A 20,363-nucleotide genomic window follows, 5' to 3' on the forward strand; every position below is an offset into this window, starting at 1 on the left:
TGTAGTCCTTAACGGTCGTAAAGGTCAGTGTCTCTTTCAATTAGAATTACAACTTCAATTTGTACTATAAAGCGGCTCTCGTCCGTGTTCACCGATGTCTGACCTCGACGTGAACAGAAGATGATGTCCATGTCAAAGAAGGCACACTTACCTGTTGCGTAATCGCCATGGAACAATGGAAGTTCGAAGGTGTTTACCAGCCAGAGTAAACTTTTCCGGAAATTTAATTTGGCAAGCTGTTTCGAACTCCTAAAATGAACTTCAACTAAACTTAATTTTGGCCCGATTTTGTTTGAAATGACGTCACACCCGTTCCTTCATTGTTTTCGATTTAAGTATATCATTTGGAAGCTTGTTTCTGACACTGAATAAAAAAATAATAATTTGCGACTAATTGCGACTTTTTATCTCATAATTCTGACTTGCAAAATGTAAATTCGCAATTGTGTGTTTATTTTTATTATGCATTTTTTTTATTCCGTATTCCGTAAAAATATAGGGACTTAAAGGACTTAGCAACTTAAAATAAATAAATAAATAAATAAATCCAATAAAAAAATGTCAATCATTTTTAAAATGCCTGCGCCCCATACAGTAAAAAATAAACACACAATTGCGAATTTACATTTTGCAAATCAGAATTATGAGATAAAAAGTCACAATTAGTCGCAAATTATTATTTTTTAATCAATTGTGTGGAGAATGGATGAATGGGAATTTTCAAAGGAATTTTTAATGGGAAAAAACAGAACCGTACTTAAACCTTAAACATTTAAGTCAGAAAGTCAACATTTTTAAGAAACACCGGTCACACTTTAGATTATGGTCCAGTTCTCACTATTAATTAACTATTAACTACGACTATCTAACTACATGGCCTCAATAAACTCTGAATTACTGCTTATTAATGGTTAGTATGGTAGTTGTTAAGTTTATGTATTGGGTAGGATTGAGGGATGTAGAATATGGTCAAGCAGAATAAGGCATTAATATGTGTTAAGTACTAATAAACAACCAATATCCTAGTAATAATAAGCTAACAAGCAAAGCAACTAGTTAATAGTGAGAATTGGAGAACTAAAGTGTTATCGAAAGATCCATTTATGGTGTAGGGACAAAATGTGAGAGCCTTTTCAAGTAATCCTAACCACAGACCTTTTTTTAGTCATAAATCTAAAACTGTCATTCTAAAAATACAATATAAATTCCTGGGGATCCCATGGCTCGAAAAGAAGCTAATTCTCTTCTGTGTTTTATCACTACAAACTGAACAGCTCTATAATCCCCTTAAGCAAGACACTCTACTAAAGTGACAGTTCCTGCAGTTTGTGTGTTGTACATCGAGTTGAATGATGCAAAATGACAAGTGACTGGTGAGAGTGACAAAATCTTTGTTCCTTTTTAGCTTCACCACTTCAGTGAAGGAATCATATGCTCAGCCTTTCGACCAAGTAAATGAAGAGACCTGCTCTGAACCCTGGACCGCTAACAAATGCACCCGGCACAGGTGACATACACTGACAAACACACATGCCCTCAAGCATTTACTCACAGTTACACTGGGCTGACTTAGACTAAACGCAGCATGATTTCAGGTTTTCAGTCTTCAGCTTAGGTCATTGGAGGGATTGTTTGGTTTGGCAGTGGAGGCTTAAAATGGCTTAGAATCCAAGTAATTGTGATGCTGGCGTGCACGCACGCTCCCTCTATTATAATGCTGGCATGGAACTCACTCTCCCTGCCGTGGTTCTCTTTGGTTCCCAAAGGCCTTTTTAAGTTAAATCTGAACTAAGGCGAATGGGAAGGGCACTGAATGTTTAATACATTTCTAAAAATTGTACGTTTATGTATAAAAGGTGCCAAAATTTGATCCAAGACAACTACTGAATAAGAAGTCTTACTGAGGGACTTTATATTCCAACTACAGCTGATCTGTGATAATGAAATAATGAATATTGTGTGGTCTTGCATTTAGCCTGTGCATTTTCCTGTGGTTATTAAACTGTTTCTCTTATTCACTCTCCAGGATCACCTATAAAACACTTTATAGGCAGGTGGTGAAAATGGACTATCGTAGGAGGTATCAGTGCTGTCGTGGCTTCTATGAGAGCAGAAATAAATGTGTCCGTGAGTATTAAATTGACGTTTTACCTTTTGAACGGTTTGTTTTTGTATTTTTCATCCCTCTGTGTGTTTATTTTTCCCTTCCTACCCTGTGTGTGTAGCACGTTGTACTAAGGAGTGTGTCCATGGCCGCTGTGTAGCACCTGATCGTTGCCAGTGTGAGAGCGGCTGGCGTGGAGACGACTGTTCCAGCTGTGAGTTATGCGTCACACTTTCTCTCCTCATTTCTGACACAAAAACAACCAAAAAGTGCAGCATTTAAAGGCATTCTCAGTGTGAAAGTGGTTTAAAAAAATAGGGAACTTTGTTTATGCACAATTCTAAGGTAACACTCCCTTAATGCTTTGCAACAAGCTATATATAAAATAAAATCCAAGATGGTGAACAGAGGAAGAGCAATCTTGATTATAAATAAACTTTTAATTCATCCAATACTGAAAACTTCTCTGGTTACTCACGTAACCTTGGTTCCCTGAGAGGAAGGATGGGGTTTATCCCCTTTCTTTCACAAATACTGAAGCCTGATTGCAGCGTACTGGTAAAATAAACCAATGACGTGCGAGCGCACGAGTTAGGGGCGGAGCCTTCCACTATACAGCTCGGAGCTCACAGTCATTGAGTCAGAATCTTTGACTGAACGAACAGGTGTGCTACGGAGACTGAGACGGAGAGTTATAACACAGCAGCGTGCGCAGTGTCTTGTTCCCATCTCTCAGGGAACCAAGGTTACGTGAGTAACCGGAGATGTTCCCTTTCGAATCAGTCTCTGGACATTATGTTACCACGCTATGTGGATCGCATAAAATCCTGCTGCGTTATAAGCAATCATAACAAGAGAAGTATATGAGCCAAACGAGTCGAGCCCATTGACCATGCACATCCACTAGACTATAGCACCTAGGGGATGATATATCAAGGACAATTAAGAGCCCTCCAGCTTATAGTGAAGCGGGAGTAAGCAACAGCATATATATATAGGCTACTTTAGCTTGGAGCTTGATCGGTCCTTCGCATGTGCTACACTCCTTAATCGACATCCTCTTGCCGGATTGCAGAAGGGAACGGGTTGAGAGTATCGTTCTCTTAAAGGTGTCCTCAACGGCAAGAAGTAATTTGATGCTTCTATGCTTTGATCCTTGCTTCGTGAAGGAGAAGTTTCTGACTCAATGACTGAGAGCTTCGAGCTATATAGTGTAAGGCTCCGCCCCTAGCTTGTGCGCTCACGCGTCATTGGCCGGTTTATTTCACCGGCGCGATGCAATCAGGTTTCAGTATTTGTGAAAGGAAGGGGATAACCCCCATAGCGTGGTAACGCAATGTCGAGAGACCGACTCGAAAGGGATCGCAATGTATCGAATGACCGACTCGAAGGGACACTCTTTTCCTTCTTTCTGTATCACACATGGTCATGCACAGGGTTTAATAAGGAGAGACTTTTCACTAGTGAGTGTTCTGGCTTCGTTTTTAAACATGTTGTCATCTGTTAGTGTTGCTGTGCATATTTTTATTGGGCCCCATTTTCTCTCCCTTTTCTCTCCCTCTCCCTCTCTCTGCATCTGTTCTCTCCTTAACTCTACTCCTTTATTTTCTTTTAGTATGTGTGTGCATCATCAAAATGAAAATAAAATAAGAGTTTGCACAGCTAAATTTTGTTGTGCATCTACAGTTTTTCTCATCTGATTTGGCACATTTTTCCAAAGTAATGTAATACAACTTAATACACAGAATGCAGCCCTGTGTTATTTTATTTATAACATTTATTTATTTTGAAATAGATTTTATTTGTTTGTATCATTTTTTTGTAGTGTCGCACTGACTGTTAAGTACATGACCGTCCTTGTATACGTCCGTGATGCCATTGGGTGTTGTAATATCTTAGTCTGTAATGCTGATTTGATTTGAAAAACTGTGGTTTCAGTGGAGTACAATGCTGTATAGGATCCTGAGTGGAGTTTACATAAATGAAATGGAAACTCAAGACTCTGGCTCTAGACAGAAGACCTTTCTCTCTAATTTTGTCCTGCTCTTTGTTTGGTTGGACTGTGAAACCCCATTATTAGCTCACATTGGCAGGAGTAGGCTTGACACTTCCTGAATGCCTGTGTGTTGGGAGCATTGTGGGAAATTAGAGAGGTTTGAGGTTTTAAATACACATTTCTTTCACTCTGTCCTGAGAGACCAAAGGCCAAACTCTATCAAACTGCTATACGACTTCTTGGCTATTTAAAATCATGCAAAAGAGATCATTAATAATATACATAACAGCCTATAGTAGATACACTAAAAGGCAAAAAGAGTGGAATATTCATAATGTTCAGCATTTTCGCATTAGAAAGAAATTCACGCTAAATATTTAAGTAGAGGCTTCTGGGAAAGTGCCCTTCAAGAGAAGACCTTTAACCCTACAACAACTTTTCCCTCGTGGACTAGAGAGGAATTTTCCCACATCTCAAAAAGTCATTCCATATCTACTGGAAACATGCTGTTTGATAAAACTATTCTTATTTGAGTTTTCATCTTTTCATCAACAATATAAACATGTGACTCACATGATAATAATCTCAAAGCGCTGTACACAAAATAAGCAATACATAGATCAAGAAATAAAAGCAACATCAACAAACAAATGCTAGTTTCAACATGGACAAAGAGAGTGAAAATGATCAGCTTCATATTCATTGTTTATAATATTCCATCACAAGTTTGTCATTTCAGATGATGCCGATTTATCCTGAGAGACTTTAGGGCATGGGGGCTTGGGAACAAAAAAAAAAATTGGACTTGTAGTGTAGCTCAATTAAGTGTCATGGTCAAGGAAACTGCTTTGAGCTGAAAATCAATCAAGTTCTGAGGCTTCCTCTTGTCTTTTTAAAGTGGTATGCATTTGCTTTGAGAACTGGCTGGACGTCAGCTCAGTTGAATTGAGACAGCTGGTGATCTCCAGTTCCTAAAGCCTGAAATGTGAACGTGGGGTGTTGGAATCATTCACGTCCCCTGTTGTTAGAGTGTCAGTCAGACCCCGGGACTCTAAATCTCTGCCTCGAAGTGGAAAGACAGAATAAACCTTTCTCAAACAGCCTGCAGAATATATAAAAAGTATAGTAACAAAGTATAAAGTTTGAGGTCAGTAAGATTTATATATATATATATATATATTCAGCAAGGAAGGACGCATTAAATCGATCAAAAGTTAAAGACTACAAGATTTCTATTTCAAATTAATGTTCTTGAACTTTATATTCATCAAAAAATCCTGAAAAAAATGTATCATGGTTTTCACAAAAAAGCAGCCCAACTGTTTTAACTGTAGTAATAAATATTTCTTGACCATGATAATAAATGTGATAATAAATGTTTCTTGATTGAAGACTAAGCTGAAAATCCAGCTTTGCCATCACAGGCATAAATTATATTTTAAAATATATTAAAATAGAAAACAGTTATTTTACATTGTAATAATATTTAGCAGTATTTTTTGTATATTTATATATACAATTTTGTATATTATATATATTGTATATAACCTTAGTTTGAAACATTTAAAAATCTTACTGACCCCAACTTTCAAAATAGAAAGAAACCTTTTCAATTGATTGAAATGCAGAAGTTAAGAAGTATTGTTGAAGACAAATGAACTAATCTTTGCTGATTAATAATCTCTTTAAATTCAAGAGAATATTTATTGGTACTGAGCTCTTCGTCCTGTCTGTCTGTGTGTGTGTGTGTGCGTGCGTGCGTACGTGTGTGCCTGTGATGGATTCCTCTTCTTGACCCGTAAAGGGTACGTGTCATCAGTTTAGGTTGTGTCATGACCGAAATCCAATCCCTGTGTGAGCGCTGGCCTGAGCTCTCTCTGAGGTCCGGCCAAACTCCATCTGTTAAATTTCCCATTTGAAACTCATTCCTTTTGTTGAGCTCCGTGCAAATTCTCCGGTCAATCACGCTATCAATTTGTTATGCTCTAAATGCCAGGGATGCTCAAGAGAACCTCGAAAGTATTTAGGAAGCCTGATTTCCTCAAATGACCAAACAGTCAGACCACCTTAAGACAAAAAGAAAACCACCTTAATCCAAGAAAACCTTTTGAACAGACTGTATGTGTGTTTGCTGATATCTCAGATTTAGCTGAATTTGTGCTTATGTTTAGCATGTGATGCCCAGCATTGGGGTACAGGCTGCAGGCGACTCTGTGAGTGCCAGAACGGGGGAGAGTGTAACGTTCTTACTGGAACCTGTCAGTGCCCAGCCGGATACACTGGTGAACACTGCCAGGTATGGCCACACAAACAGCCTCTTTATTGATCTTGAGATGGTAACATGTTCATAATAAACTGGTTTTATACAAGTCAAATATATTATTGAATACTATATTAATATGAAAATAGTTACAACTGCACATTTTCCATTTTTACTGTGTGATTTGGGATAAGATAAATATGATGCAAAAAGCTAAAGTTTTACATTTTACATTATATTGAAAGTCGAATAATTTTAATTAAACACATTTTCTTCCTGTCAGGACCCCTGTCCTGCAAAGTCGTTCGGTCAAGGCTGTCTGCAGCAGTGCCAGTGTGGAACAGGAGGATTCTGCAATAAAACCACTGGAGAGTGTGTGTGCAGAGATAAATTTACTGGAACTCTGTAAGTACAGGACGTACTTTAGAATAATAATGTGCTTTCTTTCTGCTCTCTGTATATTATGGAGAGATTTCAAATGCTATATTTAGTCACAGAAGTCTATGCATATTTCTATTCACATTGTTTTTATATTAAACCATTTTGCAGACTTTATATGTGTGTTTGTGGGCACATACAGTATCAGAGCATTGTATAAGATTCTGTCCATTTGTATTCCTGGGGCCAGATTTACGCCAGCGCAAACCAGTGCAAAAAATTGCACTGAAAAGGAATGGACACAGTTATTTTTGCAGCTGACCTCATTGGATATGCATTTGTTGGAGTTTACCTTTCAGATGCAACATTTATGGGAGGAGAGTATTTAAATGAATAATGCAAGGTGATTTACTAAGGTTTGGCCAAAAAAAATAAGGCTGGTCTGAAATCGCATGGTCCCTTGAGTAGGTACATATTTAAGTGATTACTTCATGCCCGCTAAAAAAGTACGTTCTATATAGTATGAGTGTGTGTGTAGTATGAATGTAATCTGGACATACTACATTCGCCATGTTGTCATTATCATGTGACCTACCAGCGTCAGTTAAGTCGCTTCACTGACATTCATAAATCCTCTCCTGTGGGCTCATAGTAAAGTGTCCATCGTATGCACACCTCAGAATCTCGCGGGAAGAAGTAGGTCATCCCAATACTTTTTGCCTACTATTTTTTAAAGTACTGTAAATTCAGACATACTTCTTTTTTCGCATACTGTTATATGTCACCTAGTATATTGTAGGGAAGTTTGCGATTTCGGATGCAGCCAATGTCTTAAACCAGAAGCAAATTTGCGCTGCTCTTTGTAGATTGAATTGAATTCTTTCTTTCTTGTTTTACAATCCTAAAACCATTTTTGAACGGTGTCTCTGCCTATCAGGTGCGAGGAGTCGTGTAAGAGGCTGACCCGCTGTTCTGCACGCTGCTCATGTCAGAATGGAGGCATCTGCCAGGGGAGAGGGGTGTGTTTGTGTCCACCTGGCTGGATGGTGAGAAATCTGTCTTGTTTTTGTTTTGTTTTGTTTTATTCTTTGGTGGTCATGCATTTTCAGCCTCTCTCCTCTCTCTGTTTCAGGGTGCAGTGTGTACTGAGCGGTGTCCGCCGGGCCGTTTTGGTTCAAACTGTGCTAAAGAATGTTTGTGCCATAATGGAGGTCACTGTGATCCAGAAAAAGGCCAATGTCAGTGTGATGCAGGCTATACTGGAGAAAGGTCTGTATAATGTACTCTCAGATTATACTAAGAGGATGTATTATTCCAGCACAGGTGATAGCTTTTATAGCTTGTATAAATTAAAAAAATATATAGTTTACAGATCCCTTGAGGCTCTTGAGGCTCTAAAGTATCAAGCCATACTGTACAGCCACTTTTCCACTGTCGGGACAAACCGTTCTGATTGCTTAACCGTTCCAATCTGTGCCGATCCAGCTCAGCCGGTACAGATATGGTTTCATTTTCCCCTGTGGAGCTGATAACAACTCAATGGAATGTAATACAAATGGGTCAGTCGTTGCCTTGGTAAGGCAACAGTTTACAGATGATATGAGGTAAAAAGAAACCGCGTTATACAGGATGATCAGATATTTATTTTAATTTTATTATTATCTTCCATTAACTTGGAAGAGCACGCTTGGCCAGCTACAGAGAAACTCCTAGCCAGGCAAAAGACAAGCAACCAATCCTGAGTGGCGACATCACTACATGCATCTAGCCACACACCTTATTTAGCCAACTGTGCTGAGAATTCTGGTCAGAGAACGGTTTGTAATCAAGCTCAAGTGGAAATATAACCGGAACCGCTCCTTTTCATTCTTAGAACTGTTCGGACCGATGGTGGAAAAGTTTCTTAAAGGAAAAGTTCACTTAAAAATGAAAATTCTGTCATAATTTACTCACCCTCTAGTTGTTCTCAAAAGAAGATTTTTTGAAGAATGACGGTAACCAAACAGTTGATGGACCCCATTGACTTCCATAGTATTTTTTTTTTCCTATGCAAGTCAATGGAGCACATCAACTGTCTGGTTATCGACATCTTCTTTTGTGTTCAGCTGAAGAAAGAAATACACACAGGTTTGAAACAACTTCAGGGTGAGTAAATGATTGCAAAAATTAATTTTTAAGTGAACTATTCATTTAAGTGTCCTTGAACACAGTTTCTCCCTGTAATAAGAATTTTTTTTTTTTTTTACGGGGCCCAGATTTGACATAAATAATAATTTGTCAAGATAATGTTAGAATAAAAAAATAATGTCAAAAATAATATTAATATACAAAATAAAAAATATAATCAATAAAATTGTATTATCAAATAAATAATATAAATCTCTGTATTCTACATTTAACAATGCAGTTTATTGTATAAATGTATTGATTGTATATGGCCATTTAAAATATTTAGTAATCTAGAAAAGCTGTAAAAGTCTGATATCCACTGCTAGTTATTTGAGCATGGTTCTATGATTTGTTCACTGAGTGTCTCCTGTGAAGGTGTAACGAGGAGTGTGCAGTGGGTACGTACGGCGAGGACTGTAAGGGTGTGTGTGACTGTGCTAACGGAGCCCGCTGCTATAACATCCACGGTGGGTGTCTGTGTGAGCCGGGGTTTAAGGGTCCGCGCTGTGATCACAGGATGTGTCCTGATGGTGCCTACGGCATTCACTGCGAACACCGCTGCTTCTGCAACTCACAAAACACTCTCAGGTGTGCTTTATGCTTCCATGTCTCTTACTGACGATCACTAGCTTTGATTTGCCAGTGTGAACACAACTACTACTAGAAAACTACATCCATCTTTGTTCTCAGAGCCAATTTTATTTTAGAATAATTAGATAATTGTATTAATATGTTGTTGTATGAGCTTTTATTTTTTATATTTTCAGTTTACCGGTAGTTTAGTTTTTTGTAATCGTGTTATGTGCTTTTATATTTGATTCATTTTTAAATTGTTTTAGTTTTATTTCAGTTAGTAATTTTTGTACTTCAACAAACTTATTTCAGCTGGTCACCAAAGCGACGCTTCTTATTTTCTTTGAGTTTTAATATTTTTATTTTATTTCAGATTTATTTCAATTAACAAATTTAATACTTAGTTTAGTTAACAATAACAAAACTGCTGAGAACAAAGACTCACTATTTGACCAATCAGTTCTTTCAATCAACTGACCATTCTATTAACCAAAAGCTGTTTTGATAACAAAAAATGACTAGCTTCAGCAATTTTCCCATATGTCATGATATGTTTTGATTGTGTCGTGGATGTTACAGCTGTCACCCTCTGAAGGGGGAGTGTACCTGTCAGCCTGGGTGGGCGGGGCTGTACTGTAATGAAACCTGTGCAAATGGTTACTACGGTAACGGTTGCCTGGAGCCCTGCCTCTGTGTGAATGGAGGGGTGTGTGACACGGTGACCGGCCAGTGCCACTGTGCGCCCGGATATACGGTGAGTAGGACAGACACGGTCACAAACAAAACTTCTCACAATACAGGTAACTAATGCCATCTCAGGTGTTTAATATTCCTAAGTGTTTGTGTGTGGGTAGGGATTGCACTGCGAGAAGCTCTGTGAGGATGGTTTCTATGGGAAGGGCTGCTTGTCTCCTTGTATCTGTGTAAACTCTATAGCCTGCTCTCCCATCGATGGAACATGTTTCTGTAAGGAAGGTGAGTTTTGCTACACTACACATTAAAAGAAAGAATTAACTAATTCAATTGTAAACAAAACACTTGGTCAATGAATTTAGAGCATTAGAGAGTCAGTAAATGAGTCAATAATTAATGAACAGACCAAATGAAGGGAACAATGCTGTGAAATACTGTTTACAAATGCACTCTTGATCTTTATCATATTATTTATGGTTTTATATATATATTCTCAGTTTTCACAAATATAATAAGCTTTGATAATAATAAGAAATGTTTCTTAAGTACCAAATCAGTGTATTAGAATGATTTCTGAAGGATCATGTGACAATGACGCTTGGAGTAATGGCTGATGAAAACTCAGCTTTGCCATCGATTACATTTTCAAATATATGACAATAAAAAACGTATTAAAAATATTGTTTTCCTTCTGTAGCCTCTCCTCTTAAGTAATATTCACTGTCTGATGGGAGAAGTGAGAACAATGTCACCCTAACTGTGTGTGTTAAGGGTGGAGAGGACGTGACTGTTCCATCGCATGTTCAGAGGGCACATGGGGTCCCGGCTGCAACTTCACCTGCCAGTGTGCAAATGGAGCATCCTGCCACCCTGCCGATGGTTCTTGCAGGTGCACCGCAGGCTGGAGAGGAGCTTCCTGTGACGAGACCTGTCCGGTAACTCAAATATCTGCTTTAGCATACAGTGCACATGTATTTCATTTACAATAACCAGTTCAGCTTAAGTCACACTTTTTCCTCCCATGAACTGAATTTGACATCTGTGTTGTTGTCGGTTCAGCATATCTGTCTCCTAAATCAGCTGCAGTCATTTTTACACCATCAGCATATATTATTAACCGGATGACAAATGCATAACACTCTTATGAATATATATGTTGTTGCATGGCCATCATTTAAATTAAAGTAGTAATTTTGTTAGAGCCGAGTAATCTCACTGGGCAGAGCCAGAGTTACTTGATCGTTCTGAATCAGTATTTCCATTCTGGTTTGAACAGAGCGGGATGTTCGGCCCAGGCTGTCGTCACCAATGTGACTGTCTGCATGATGAAGGATGTGAGAGTGTTACTGGCCAGTGTCTGTGTTTACCTGGTTGGACAGGTGGGACTTCATTCACATTTATAATTACGGCCTAATAAATAGTACACAAAACAGTATACAGTAAGCAGTGATAAAGGTTTAAGTCAATAGCAGCTTTTGGTTGATCAAATAACAAGTCAAGCAGAATATAACAATCACAATTGATAATCCGTCACTCTGGAAATGAAAGGACAAGCCAAGCGCATTGCATTAATTGAATGGTGTATCGGGTGCAGTATGAACTATTCAATATTTACGGAGCCAGGCAAGACATGCGGGGAAAAATGTATATCGTGCCATGAATTAACTATTTGTTTCCATGACATGACTTACTAATACATCAGCACTTTCGTTCCCTTGTTTTACGTAAATCATGCGCACTGTATACTGATTTGTTCCCTTTTTTTAGCTAAAACGAGGGACGAGTTCAATGTGGCTATGATTTACTAAAATGAGAGAACAAATTAAGTCATGTGAAGAAACTCTTCATTCTTGGCCACGATTTAAATAAAACGATAGAATGAATACTTTATTTGTGGCCACAATACAGTAGATTTTTGTCTGCATGTCGTGCAGGGTTTTGTATTTATCAGCAAATCTGGTATGTTATTCAAGTTTGCATGCGTACATAAAATCTCCAAAAATCTCTAAACTAGTCAGAGATTCATGAAAATATATCTGAGACCCCAAACATAAGTAATAAGTGACCGTTTTTATAGAAAATGGTTGAAGTATGTTATCAGACTTTTGTATATAATCAGTTCTCAGAATATTAGGATCAAGTGTGAAACTTATTAAACTTTTTTCCAAGCTTTTAAAATAGAGCATTACACCTTAAACAGCACAATAGAGTTTGTTATTTTTCTGCAGGTCTGCGCTGTACACAGCAGTGTCCAGAGGGAACGTGGGGCCTTCAGTGCAACCTGACCTGCTCCTGCCTCAACAGCGCCACCTGTCAGGCACATACCGGAATCTGCCTCTGCAAACCCGGATTCTGGGGAGCTCAGTGTCAACACAGTAAGTACACAGTCATCCTTGAGTCTCTGAGAGCTCAGGTCACATTAGAGCGTGTTTAGAGAGTGCTCCCTTCTTTTCTCTGTAGTGTGCAGTGCTGGTCTATTCGGAGAGAGGTGCAGTCGTCAATGCCCAACATGTGTGCATGCCTTGTCCTGCCATCACATTACAGGCGATTGTCTGTGTCTGCCTGGATATATCGGACAACTGTGTGATCAAGGTTAGATATACAGATGCACACTCAAAGGGATGTCGTGTAAAAATCGAAATTTTGTCTTTATTTGCTCAACAACCCTATGTAATTTCGAACAAAAATTGTTTTACTGAAATTGTAACGCAGTCATTTTTCATACAATTACAGTTCATAGTGACCTTATCTGTCAAGCTCCAAAAACGGCCAAAAAAACAATAACCATAAAAGTTGTCAATGTAAGTCATTATTCACCAAAATTAATATTAATAAAATAACAGCATAAAGGTTTGAAATGACATGAGGGTGAGTGAATAATTTCAGAATTTTCATTTGTGAGTGAACTATCCCTTTAAACCTGCTATATCTCCTATAGCAGCAGACTGTCTTCAGTACAATCTTATTTAAGGCTTGTATACATCATTTTCATTTCTGTTTTTGTCTTATTTCTAGCCTGCCCCATTGGTCGGTATGGAAGCCATTGTAGCAATGTGTGCAGGTGCACCAACAATGCAACATGTCACCGCCAGGATGGTGTGTGCCTCTGTCCCACTGGATGGACTGGACCGGACTGCTCTTTATGTGAGTTTCTGGACAACAGACCTTCTTTATGATAAACTGTTTGATTTCACTGGATTTTTGATGTCCAGATCTGATGCAAAATAACATTAAAAATTATTTGTTTATCAAAATTACAGAATTTATAAGAGAACAAAATTTACAAAATTATTAGAGAAACCTTTAAGTTTATCAAAATTAAAGAAACCTTTTCTCTGTTTTCTCTTTGAATTAAGTTGATTGTTCTTACCCCATTGGCAGCATTTTTCTTGTTTTAAGCATAAATCTTACTTATGTTTAAAACTGTTCTCAGAAAGTACAACTTTTTTGCACCTCAAGTATATCTTGATTTAAGAATGTTTAGATATTTTTTTTGCTGGAAACAAAACAAAAATACTGAATAAGAAAATGACTATAGGCAGCGTATTACTATGATTACGTTGAAGTTCTTATATTGGAGTCGATTTTCCTCGAAACGACTATTTGCCAGATTTCCTGGATGTGCTTTCGGAAGAAATTACTAATTTTGTGATTCTCAGCTGAAAATACATTTTTATTCCTGGACCAGGCTCTATATGTCTCTCACACTCTACAAGTTCATGAAACATTTGCCAAATGTTTGTCTTTGTAGTGTGTCAGACTGGGAAGTTCGGCACTAACTGTGCTCAGACCTGCTCGTGTCCCCCAAACCATTCCTGCGATCCTCACACTGGAGACTGTATATGTGTACCTGGACCAGGCGAGGACTGCAAACCAGGTATTAAAAGCAGCCTAGAAACCATTTGTGTTTAGTAACACACATCGATTTGTTTTGGTTATGTTGACATTGTCAATGGGAACGGTTGTGTGTTTTTCAGAGAAGAAGCTGAGTATGATGGTGCCTGTTTCTCCGGTGGAAAGGGACTCGTGGGGTGCGATCGCAGGCATTGTGGTGCTGGTGATTCTGGTTGTGCTCCTGTTGGCTGTTCTGCTATTATATCGGCGCAGACAGCAGGACAAACAGAGCAACACACCCGTCGTGTCTTTCTCCTCAACCCGCACAGTCAGTTCAGAGTACGTTGTGCCAGGTGAGCCACAGGAGTTTCTGATACTATCAGTAGTGCCATCAAATTGATTTTGACTCCAGGGCTACAAGGAATTGTTATACTGAATAACTAATATATTTATACACTACTGTTGAAATGTTTATGAAAGAAGTCTGTTATGCTCACCAAGGCTGCATTTAATCAAAATGGCAGTGAAAAATTATTACAATTTAAAATAAATGTTTTTAATATATTTAAAAATATATATATTCATCAGAAGCCATTACTCCAGTCTTCAGTGTCACATGATCCTTCAGAAATCATTCTTATGCTGATTTGCTGACTCGAGAAACATTATGATCAATGTTGAAATCAGTTGTGCTTATCAGTATTTTTGTGACAACAGGATTTATTTGAAATACAAATCTTACTGTCACTTTTGATCAATTGAATGCATCCTTGCTGAATAAAAGTATTCATTTATTTCCAGAAAAAAATAGTGGAAGTGCATATGTTGAGGTTCTTGTTGCCTTTTTCTAAATAGAAAAGCAATATGCCAATACTTGCTAACTGACATGGATTCTTTAAAAGAGTAAAGCCTTTCCTATTCTATTTTCTTCCTCGTAGCCTTGTTTTCATTTACATCAGATTAAATATGCTTTATATGTTACAGGTTAGAAACAGCATAATCAAATATTACATTATATTGTATGTGAGATTTGCAATTTTCTTGTAGATGTTCCACACAGCTACCATCACCATTACTCAAACCCGAGTTACCACACACTGTCTCAGAACAGACCTCCACTGCCACACCTGCCCAACAACCAGGACAGAGCCATCAAGGTAATACTATGGCTATGTTCTGAATATACTATCTAATATTGCTGGCTCTGTGACAAATTGCATGTTATGTTTTTCATTTGTAAGTCTGCTAAAATAATACATAAGCGTAACACTAAAATATTCAGTATAAAACGCTGTATCTCAGAATGCAGTCCACTTGATTTGCAATGTAATGAATGAACCAGAACTGGTATACATTTGTTAACATTCTTTAAACAAAATTCATGGAAGAAAAAAAAACATGCTTTGGTAAATGATAATAATGGGATAAACTGTCATCATCATGAGATAAAAATAAATGATGAGATAAAAAGTCAGTTATGACAGTCATAATGAGATTAAAAGTAATAATTATGCCATAATTAACGCAGTATGTATATTAATTGACTACATGTTTAACAGTTTTAGCAATCATTGTTTGTTTTTGGAGCAAAGCTAAAAAAAAAAAATCTTATATGAAGTACAGTATGTGAAAGCTTGATTTTGCACATATAACAGAAATGACCTTAATTTGTGTTTCACGCTTTGACAGAACACCAACAACCAGCTGTTCTGCAGTCTGAAGAACATGGAGAGGGAGAGGAGAGGTCTGTTTGCGGCTGAGACTAATGCTACTCTTCCTCCAGGCTGGAAACACCAGGAGCCACCTAAAGATCCAGGTAATGGATACCGGGAAACTATTTCCCTGTATTCTTGCACTATAGTTTGATTTTGTTTTGTGTTGTGCAGTTGTCTGAGTAAATTGGATGTGGTCTTATTCTGTTTGCAGGGGCTTTTGGGATTGATCGAAGTTACAGCTATAGTGCTACACTTGGGAAGCACTACAACAAAGGTAAAAGTCACTCAGATATTCTTCTTCTATATATCTTGTTTAATAGTGTCTAACACCCTGTAGTGGTTGCAGAGTTGAAAGATTCCTGTGTGGCAGTGAGCAGCAGTTCCCTGAACAGTGAGAACCCGTATGCCACCATCAAAGATCTGCCCGGCCTGCCACCATGTCCTCCAGAGAGCAGCTACATGGAGATGAAGTCTGCAGTGCCTCGTGAAAGATCCTACACTGAAATAAGTCCACCCGTCATGATTCCCGCCACTCCCTCCACAGGTATTTATTTTTATTAAAAGAAATTGGATATTACTCTATCTGTTCTGAAGGATTTGAGAGTGTTGACAGTACCCATACAGGGGAAAAAATATATTCATAATCATATATATATATATAGTTATTCAGGATCCATGATTAAGACAATAATATAATTATTTCAATGTTATGGCTGATAAACGATAAATGGCTTATACTAAAACCTTATACTATTTTGTTTAAATAAAAAATAAAAAAACTCATAAAATCAATAATTTTAATGCTACAAGTGAATTTAGGCAGCGTAACATTATAATGTATTTATGATGTTGAGATATTCCAATTTGATATTCCAATATGTGCTGACAGCACAGCTGGGAAATTTATTTTTCAAATTGAAGATACATTTTGTTTAAACTTTGCCAAAATGTACTTTAATTAAGGGGCAAGAAAATACATTCCCAGTCTTAAAATATATTTTGGCTAAATGCGACTGTAAATTGGACTGTCTAAATTGAACATTTATAGCAGATGGTCAAAATATGTGAGGAAATACAGGTAACTAAAATGTCTCAAATTACATGCAAATATATTTTTTAACAGTATTATTTCTACATTTTTACATATTTTGCCATATGGGTACACAAGAACGTGCTTTTTTTTTCTTGATGTGTCATGTATCACATCTGGTGTGAAATGTGTTTGTTCATTGTATTACAGAACATTTTTCCCTTGGCAACGTTGTGGAACAGGAACCTCAGAATCATTATGATCTGCCCATCAACAGCCACATTCCCGGGCATTATGACCTGCCACCAGTGCGAAGACCACCCTCCCCATCGCCACGGAGACTGCCCCGTTGATCGCCTTGAAAATAACTTGAAGACTTTGTTTCTCTAAAATCACTGCCAAAGACAGATTCAGCTTAATGTCTGCTTTACAAGCTGGATAATGAAATACAAAAACTGCCCACCACAGATGAATGGATGGATGGATGTGACCAAAACTGTGCAACACTGCCATCTACTGGACATCTACTGGATACAACACTAACAACCACTGAATGTTCATGGAGAAAACTGAGCACTTAACCCATTCAAGCCTGTAGAAAACAATGTTGCCAAAGACTGTATCACTCTTTTTCCATCTGACAATATTTCCGGTGGCTAAACTACTGGCATATACAAATAGACAACCTTAGAAAGAGATTTTGACAACTTGCTGGATGCCATGGTGACTCCATGGTGGTAGGAATTTCTATATAAAGATTTGTTCCCGTCTTATGTGAAAAAACTGAAAAAGAACTACACATATGCTCATATAAAAAGATGTGCACATTAAGACTTTCTATGAAATATCTGGACATTAATAGGTTAAATGCTCAATATCAATATCTGTTTTAAATGCTATTCATGTGTCTTATCTAATCTGGAAATCAGGGTGTAAATGACTATATAATTTTGAACAGCTACAGAACAAGCTTTACATACAGTGTTGGGAACATTTGCTATGAATGTCAGTTGAATCCAACCTCAAGAACTGTAAATAGTGTAAATAAAATCAAAGTTTCCTTGCACAACTTGTCATGTAATTTATTAGGCCTATCTGTGATACTCCACCAAAAACTGCAAACTCATTTACTCACCCTCATGCTGTCCCAGATGTATGTTTATAACTTTCTTTCTTCTGTGGAACACAAAATAATCCATCTCTGTGAGTCTGTTGTGCGTAGGTCCTTCAAAGTTGCTTCAAAAACCACGCAAAAAGGATACGACGATAATCCATACGACCTGAATATATATCTTCTGAAGTCTGAAGCTAAATGATAGGTGTGTGAGAGAAAAAATACGAATATTTCAAACATTTCAATTACTAAACCATCACTTCCGACCAACTGGCTATTCAGCAGACTCAGCACGTCATGAAGCGTGATCGTTGTGAAACTCCAGAGAAAAGTGACTGTGCTGGTTGCATAAACATAGCCATGTTAAGACAGTCTTAAGTTCTCTTACGTAGAGTTCTCTCGTACTGCGTCGAAGAACGCTACGGGAAAGATATTTCTTTGTCGAGATTGAAGCCAAAAATTAATCCTTAATTTTGTAATATTGTAAAACGCTTTTCTGAAGCATACAACCTAGGCGGAGCAATACAGCTCACCCATTGGCTGCTCTGCCAGAAAAGCACAGCCTATGCGAGGCCAGGACGCTGACCAATGAGGACGCTTCGCGCCCTTCTGCGTCACCTCCCGCCCAAACAGGCGTGGCCTAGGCCTATAAATACGAGCATAGCTGTCTAACACGCCGATTTTCTTAAATTCACGAAGCTGCACGCATCGTTGGATTGGATTCGAGCCACCACAGCCGTTTGGATACAAGCACCTCAGCAGGACGCGCCTCTTACCTGAAGCCGCTGGTCATCGCCGCCTTCAGCCGCCGTTCCCTGCTGCGCTTCTCCGGCGTGGAATATCCTTTACATTATGTGTGTGTGTTTTGTGTGTGTGTTCGCCGTCGCGTCACACAGTTTTTCCACACTAAAAGAGCCGAGCGTCTTTTTCAAGATGTCTCGCACCTCCTGTGGCTCGTGTAGAGCCCCGCTCAGCGACAGGGACCACGTGCTGTGTTTCCTGCCTGTGAGTATCACGCAGCTTCAGCTCTCGTCGATGGCGGCTGCCATCGCTGTAATTTGATGCCTACGGTGACTCTGCGGACTCGCCTGGCGTTCATTTACTGAAGCTGCACCCTTTTCCGCCCGCTGTAGTGCCGCGCCGTGAAAAGCGCCGTGCTCAGCGGAGCCCGGAACCTCCCTTCACCACGAGGTGCTCGCCGCTGCTGCCGCTAGCTCCTCCGCCCGCTTCGCTGGACTCTCTGACCGACGGACAAGGGCCGCTGTGTGCCGCCGCGTCCGTCATGGATGAGGAAGATGAAGCCGTGTCTGTGAAGGACGACTGCTGTTCTCTCCTCGCTTCGGGTAGCGAGGGATGGGCGAGCTCCGAGGATCTCCCCTCCCCCGCCGCTCGTGAGCGTCGACGGAGAAAGACCAGCATCGATGCGCTTACCGGCTGGATGGCTGCTTTTCTGCAGAGGAACGTACGTTACCGTCCTCACGACCCGCGCCTTTTTCTTCCTGAATTCACGAAGAAATCGCGGAGTCCCGGAAAGCCCCGTTTTCAGCCAGGATGCGCATTTCTGCTTCGAGGAAAGCTACAGTGTTAAAATCCCGCCGCGGCCGGATTTCACTAAAATGTCTCGCTCGCACAGTCCCAACATTCGCGACCGTGCCAGTGTATTTTGCAGTCACCAAATCGGCATCAATGCCCGTTTGCCTGCACACAGACGCCGTTTTCACGACGCCCCAGGTAAATCTGAAAATGTATTTACTGGTGTCCCGGCCACGGCCGATGGTGTAATGTGTGTATCCGTAATGCCCACGACCTAGTGCCCATTCGTACACACAAGCACAGCCCTACACAATACAGGGCTTGCACACATAAAATCGACTCGTGTCGGTTGTGCTTCACATGTAAGCTAGTGAACGTGCCCGCTTTTCAGTGCCCACAATCACTACACACTGCATGTCCCGTGGTTTCTGTAAAAACGAAACGAATGTACGGTCAGTCGGTTCTGATAGACAGTACTCTCTGTGCTACACGGTGTCCCGGCCATGGCCGATGATGTAATGTGTGTAACTGTATGCCCACGACCCAGTGCCCATCTGTACACACAAGCACAGCCCCGCACAATACAGGGCTTGCACACATAAATCGACTCATTTCGATTGTGCATTATATGTAGTGAGCGTGCCCGTTTTCAAGCGCCCACAATCACTACAAGCTACATGTCACACGGTTTCTATGAAACGAAACCTATGCACGGTCAGTCAGTTCTAATAGACAGTACTTCCCAGTGCTATAAATGTACCCGCGTTCACGCACCCACATTTATTCTCAAACATGCCGAGCCGTACGGGGCTCGCACCGCGCGCTCCCTCTTTCAGCTGAGAGAGCTGAGAGCGCGCGCGGGCTGCCCGCTCGATTAAGCGCGCCCCCGCATCACGCTGCAATGGCGCCCATGTTACAGCACACGACTGCTCTCGTGTCGCCGCCATTTCGCGACCAGAGCCCG

General features: G+C 39.5%; 1 protein-coding gene across 4 annotated transcripts in view; it reads left to right on the forward strand.

Annotated features, from left to right (window-relative positions):
• Nucleotides 1-17,819, forward strand: part of pear1 (platelet endothelial aggregation receptor 1) — a 55,645-nt gene extending 37,826 nt beyond the window's left edge. For 3 of the 4 annotated variants that reach the window (XM_079625128.1, XM_079625129.1, XM_079625131.1), the window contains 22 exons: nt 1,406-1,507; nt 2,027-2,127; nt 2,226-2,318; nt 6,272-6,396; nt 6,644-6,765; nt 7,676-7,784; nt 7,871-8,007; nt 9,283-9,495; nt 10,060-10,234; nt 10,335-10,455; nt 10,945-11,108; nt 11,450-11,552; nt 12,402-12,548; nt 12,634-12,765; nt 13,189-13,317; nt 13,925-14,050; nt 14,151-14,360; nt 15,055-15,164; nt 15,697-15,823; nt 15,934-15,996; nt 16,060-16,266; nt 16,963-17,817. In XM_079625128.1, coding sequence (XP_079481254.1) covers nt 1,406-1,507; nt 2,027-2,127; nt 2,226-2,318; nt 6,272-6,396; nt 6,644-6,765; nt 7,676-7,784; nt 7,871-8,007; nt 9,283-9,495; nt 10,060-10,234; nt 10,335-10,455; nt 10,945-11,108; nt 11,450-11,552; nt 12,402-12,548; nt 12,634-12,765; nt 13,189-13,317; nt 13,925-14,050; nt 14,151-14,360; nt 15,055-15,164; nt 15,697-15,823; nt 15,934-15,996; nt 16,060-16,266; nt 16,963-17,105 — 2,959 coding nt within the window. In that variant the 3' untranslated portion in view covers nt 17,106-17,817. Of the gene's footprint in view, nt 1-1,405; nt 1,508-2,026; nt 2,128-2,225; nt 2,319-6,271; nt 6,397-6,643; nt 6,766-7,675; nt 7,785-7,870; nt 8,008-9,282; nt 9,496-10,059; nt 10,235-10,334; nt 10,456-10,944; nt 11,109-11,449; nt 11,553-12,401; nt 12,549-12,633; nt 12,766-13,188; nt 13,318-13,924; nt 14,051-14,150; nt 14,361-15,054; nt 15,165-15,696; nt 15,824-15,933; nt 15,997-16,059; nt 16,267-16,962 lie in introns of all 4 variants that reach the window. The other variant, XM_079625130.1, reaches the window with a different exon arrangement.
• The last annotated feature ends 2,544 nt before the right edge of the window (nt 17,820-20,363 follow it).

Source organism: Phoxinus phoxinus (genome assembly GCF_949152265.1).
Source record: "Phoxinus phoxinus genome assembly, chromosome: 10".
In the NCBI taxonomy this organism is placed as follows: Eukaryota; Metazoa; Chordata; class Actinopteri; order Cypriniformes; family Leuciscidae; genus Phoxinus; species Phoxinus phoxinus.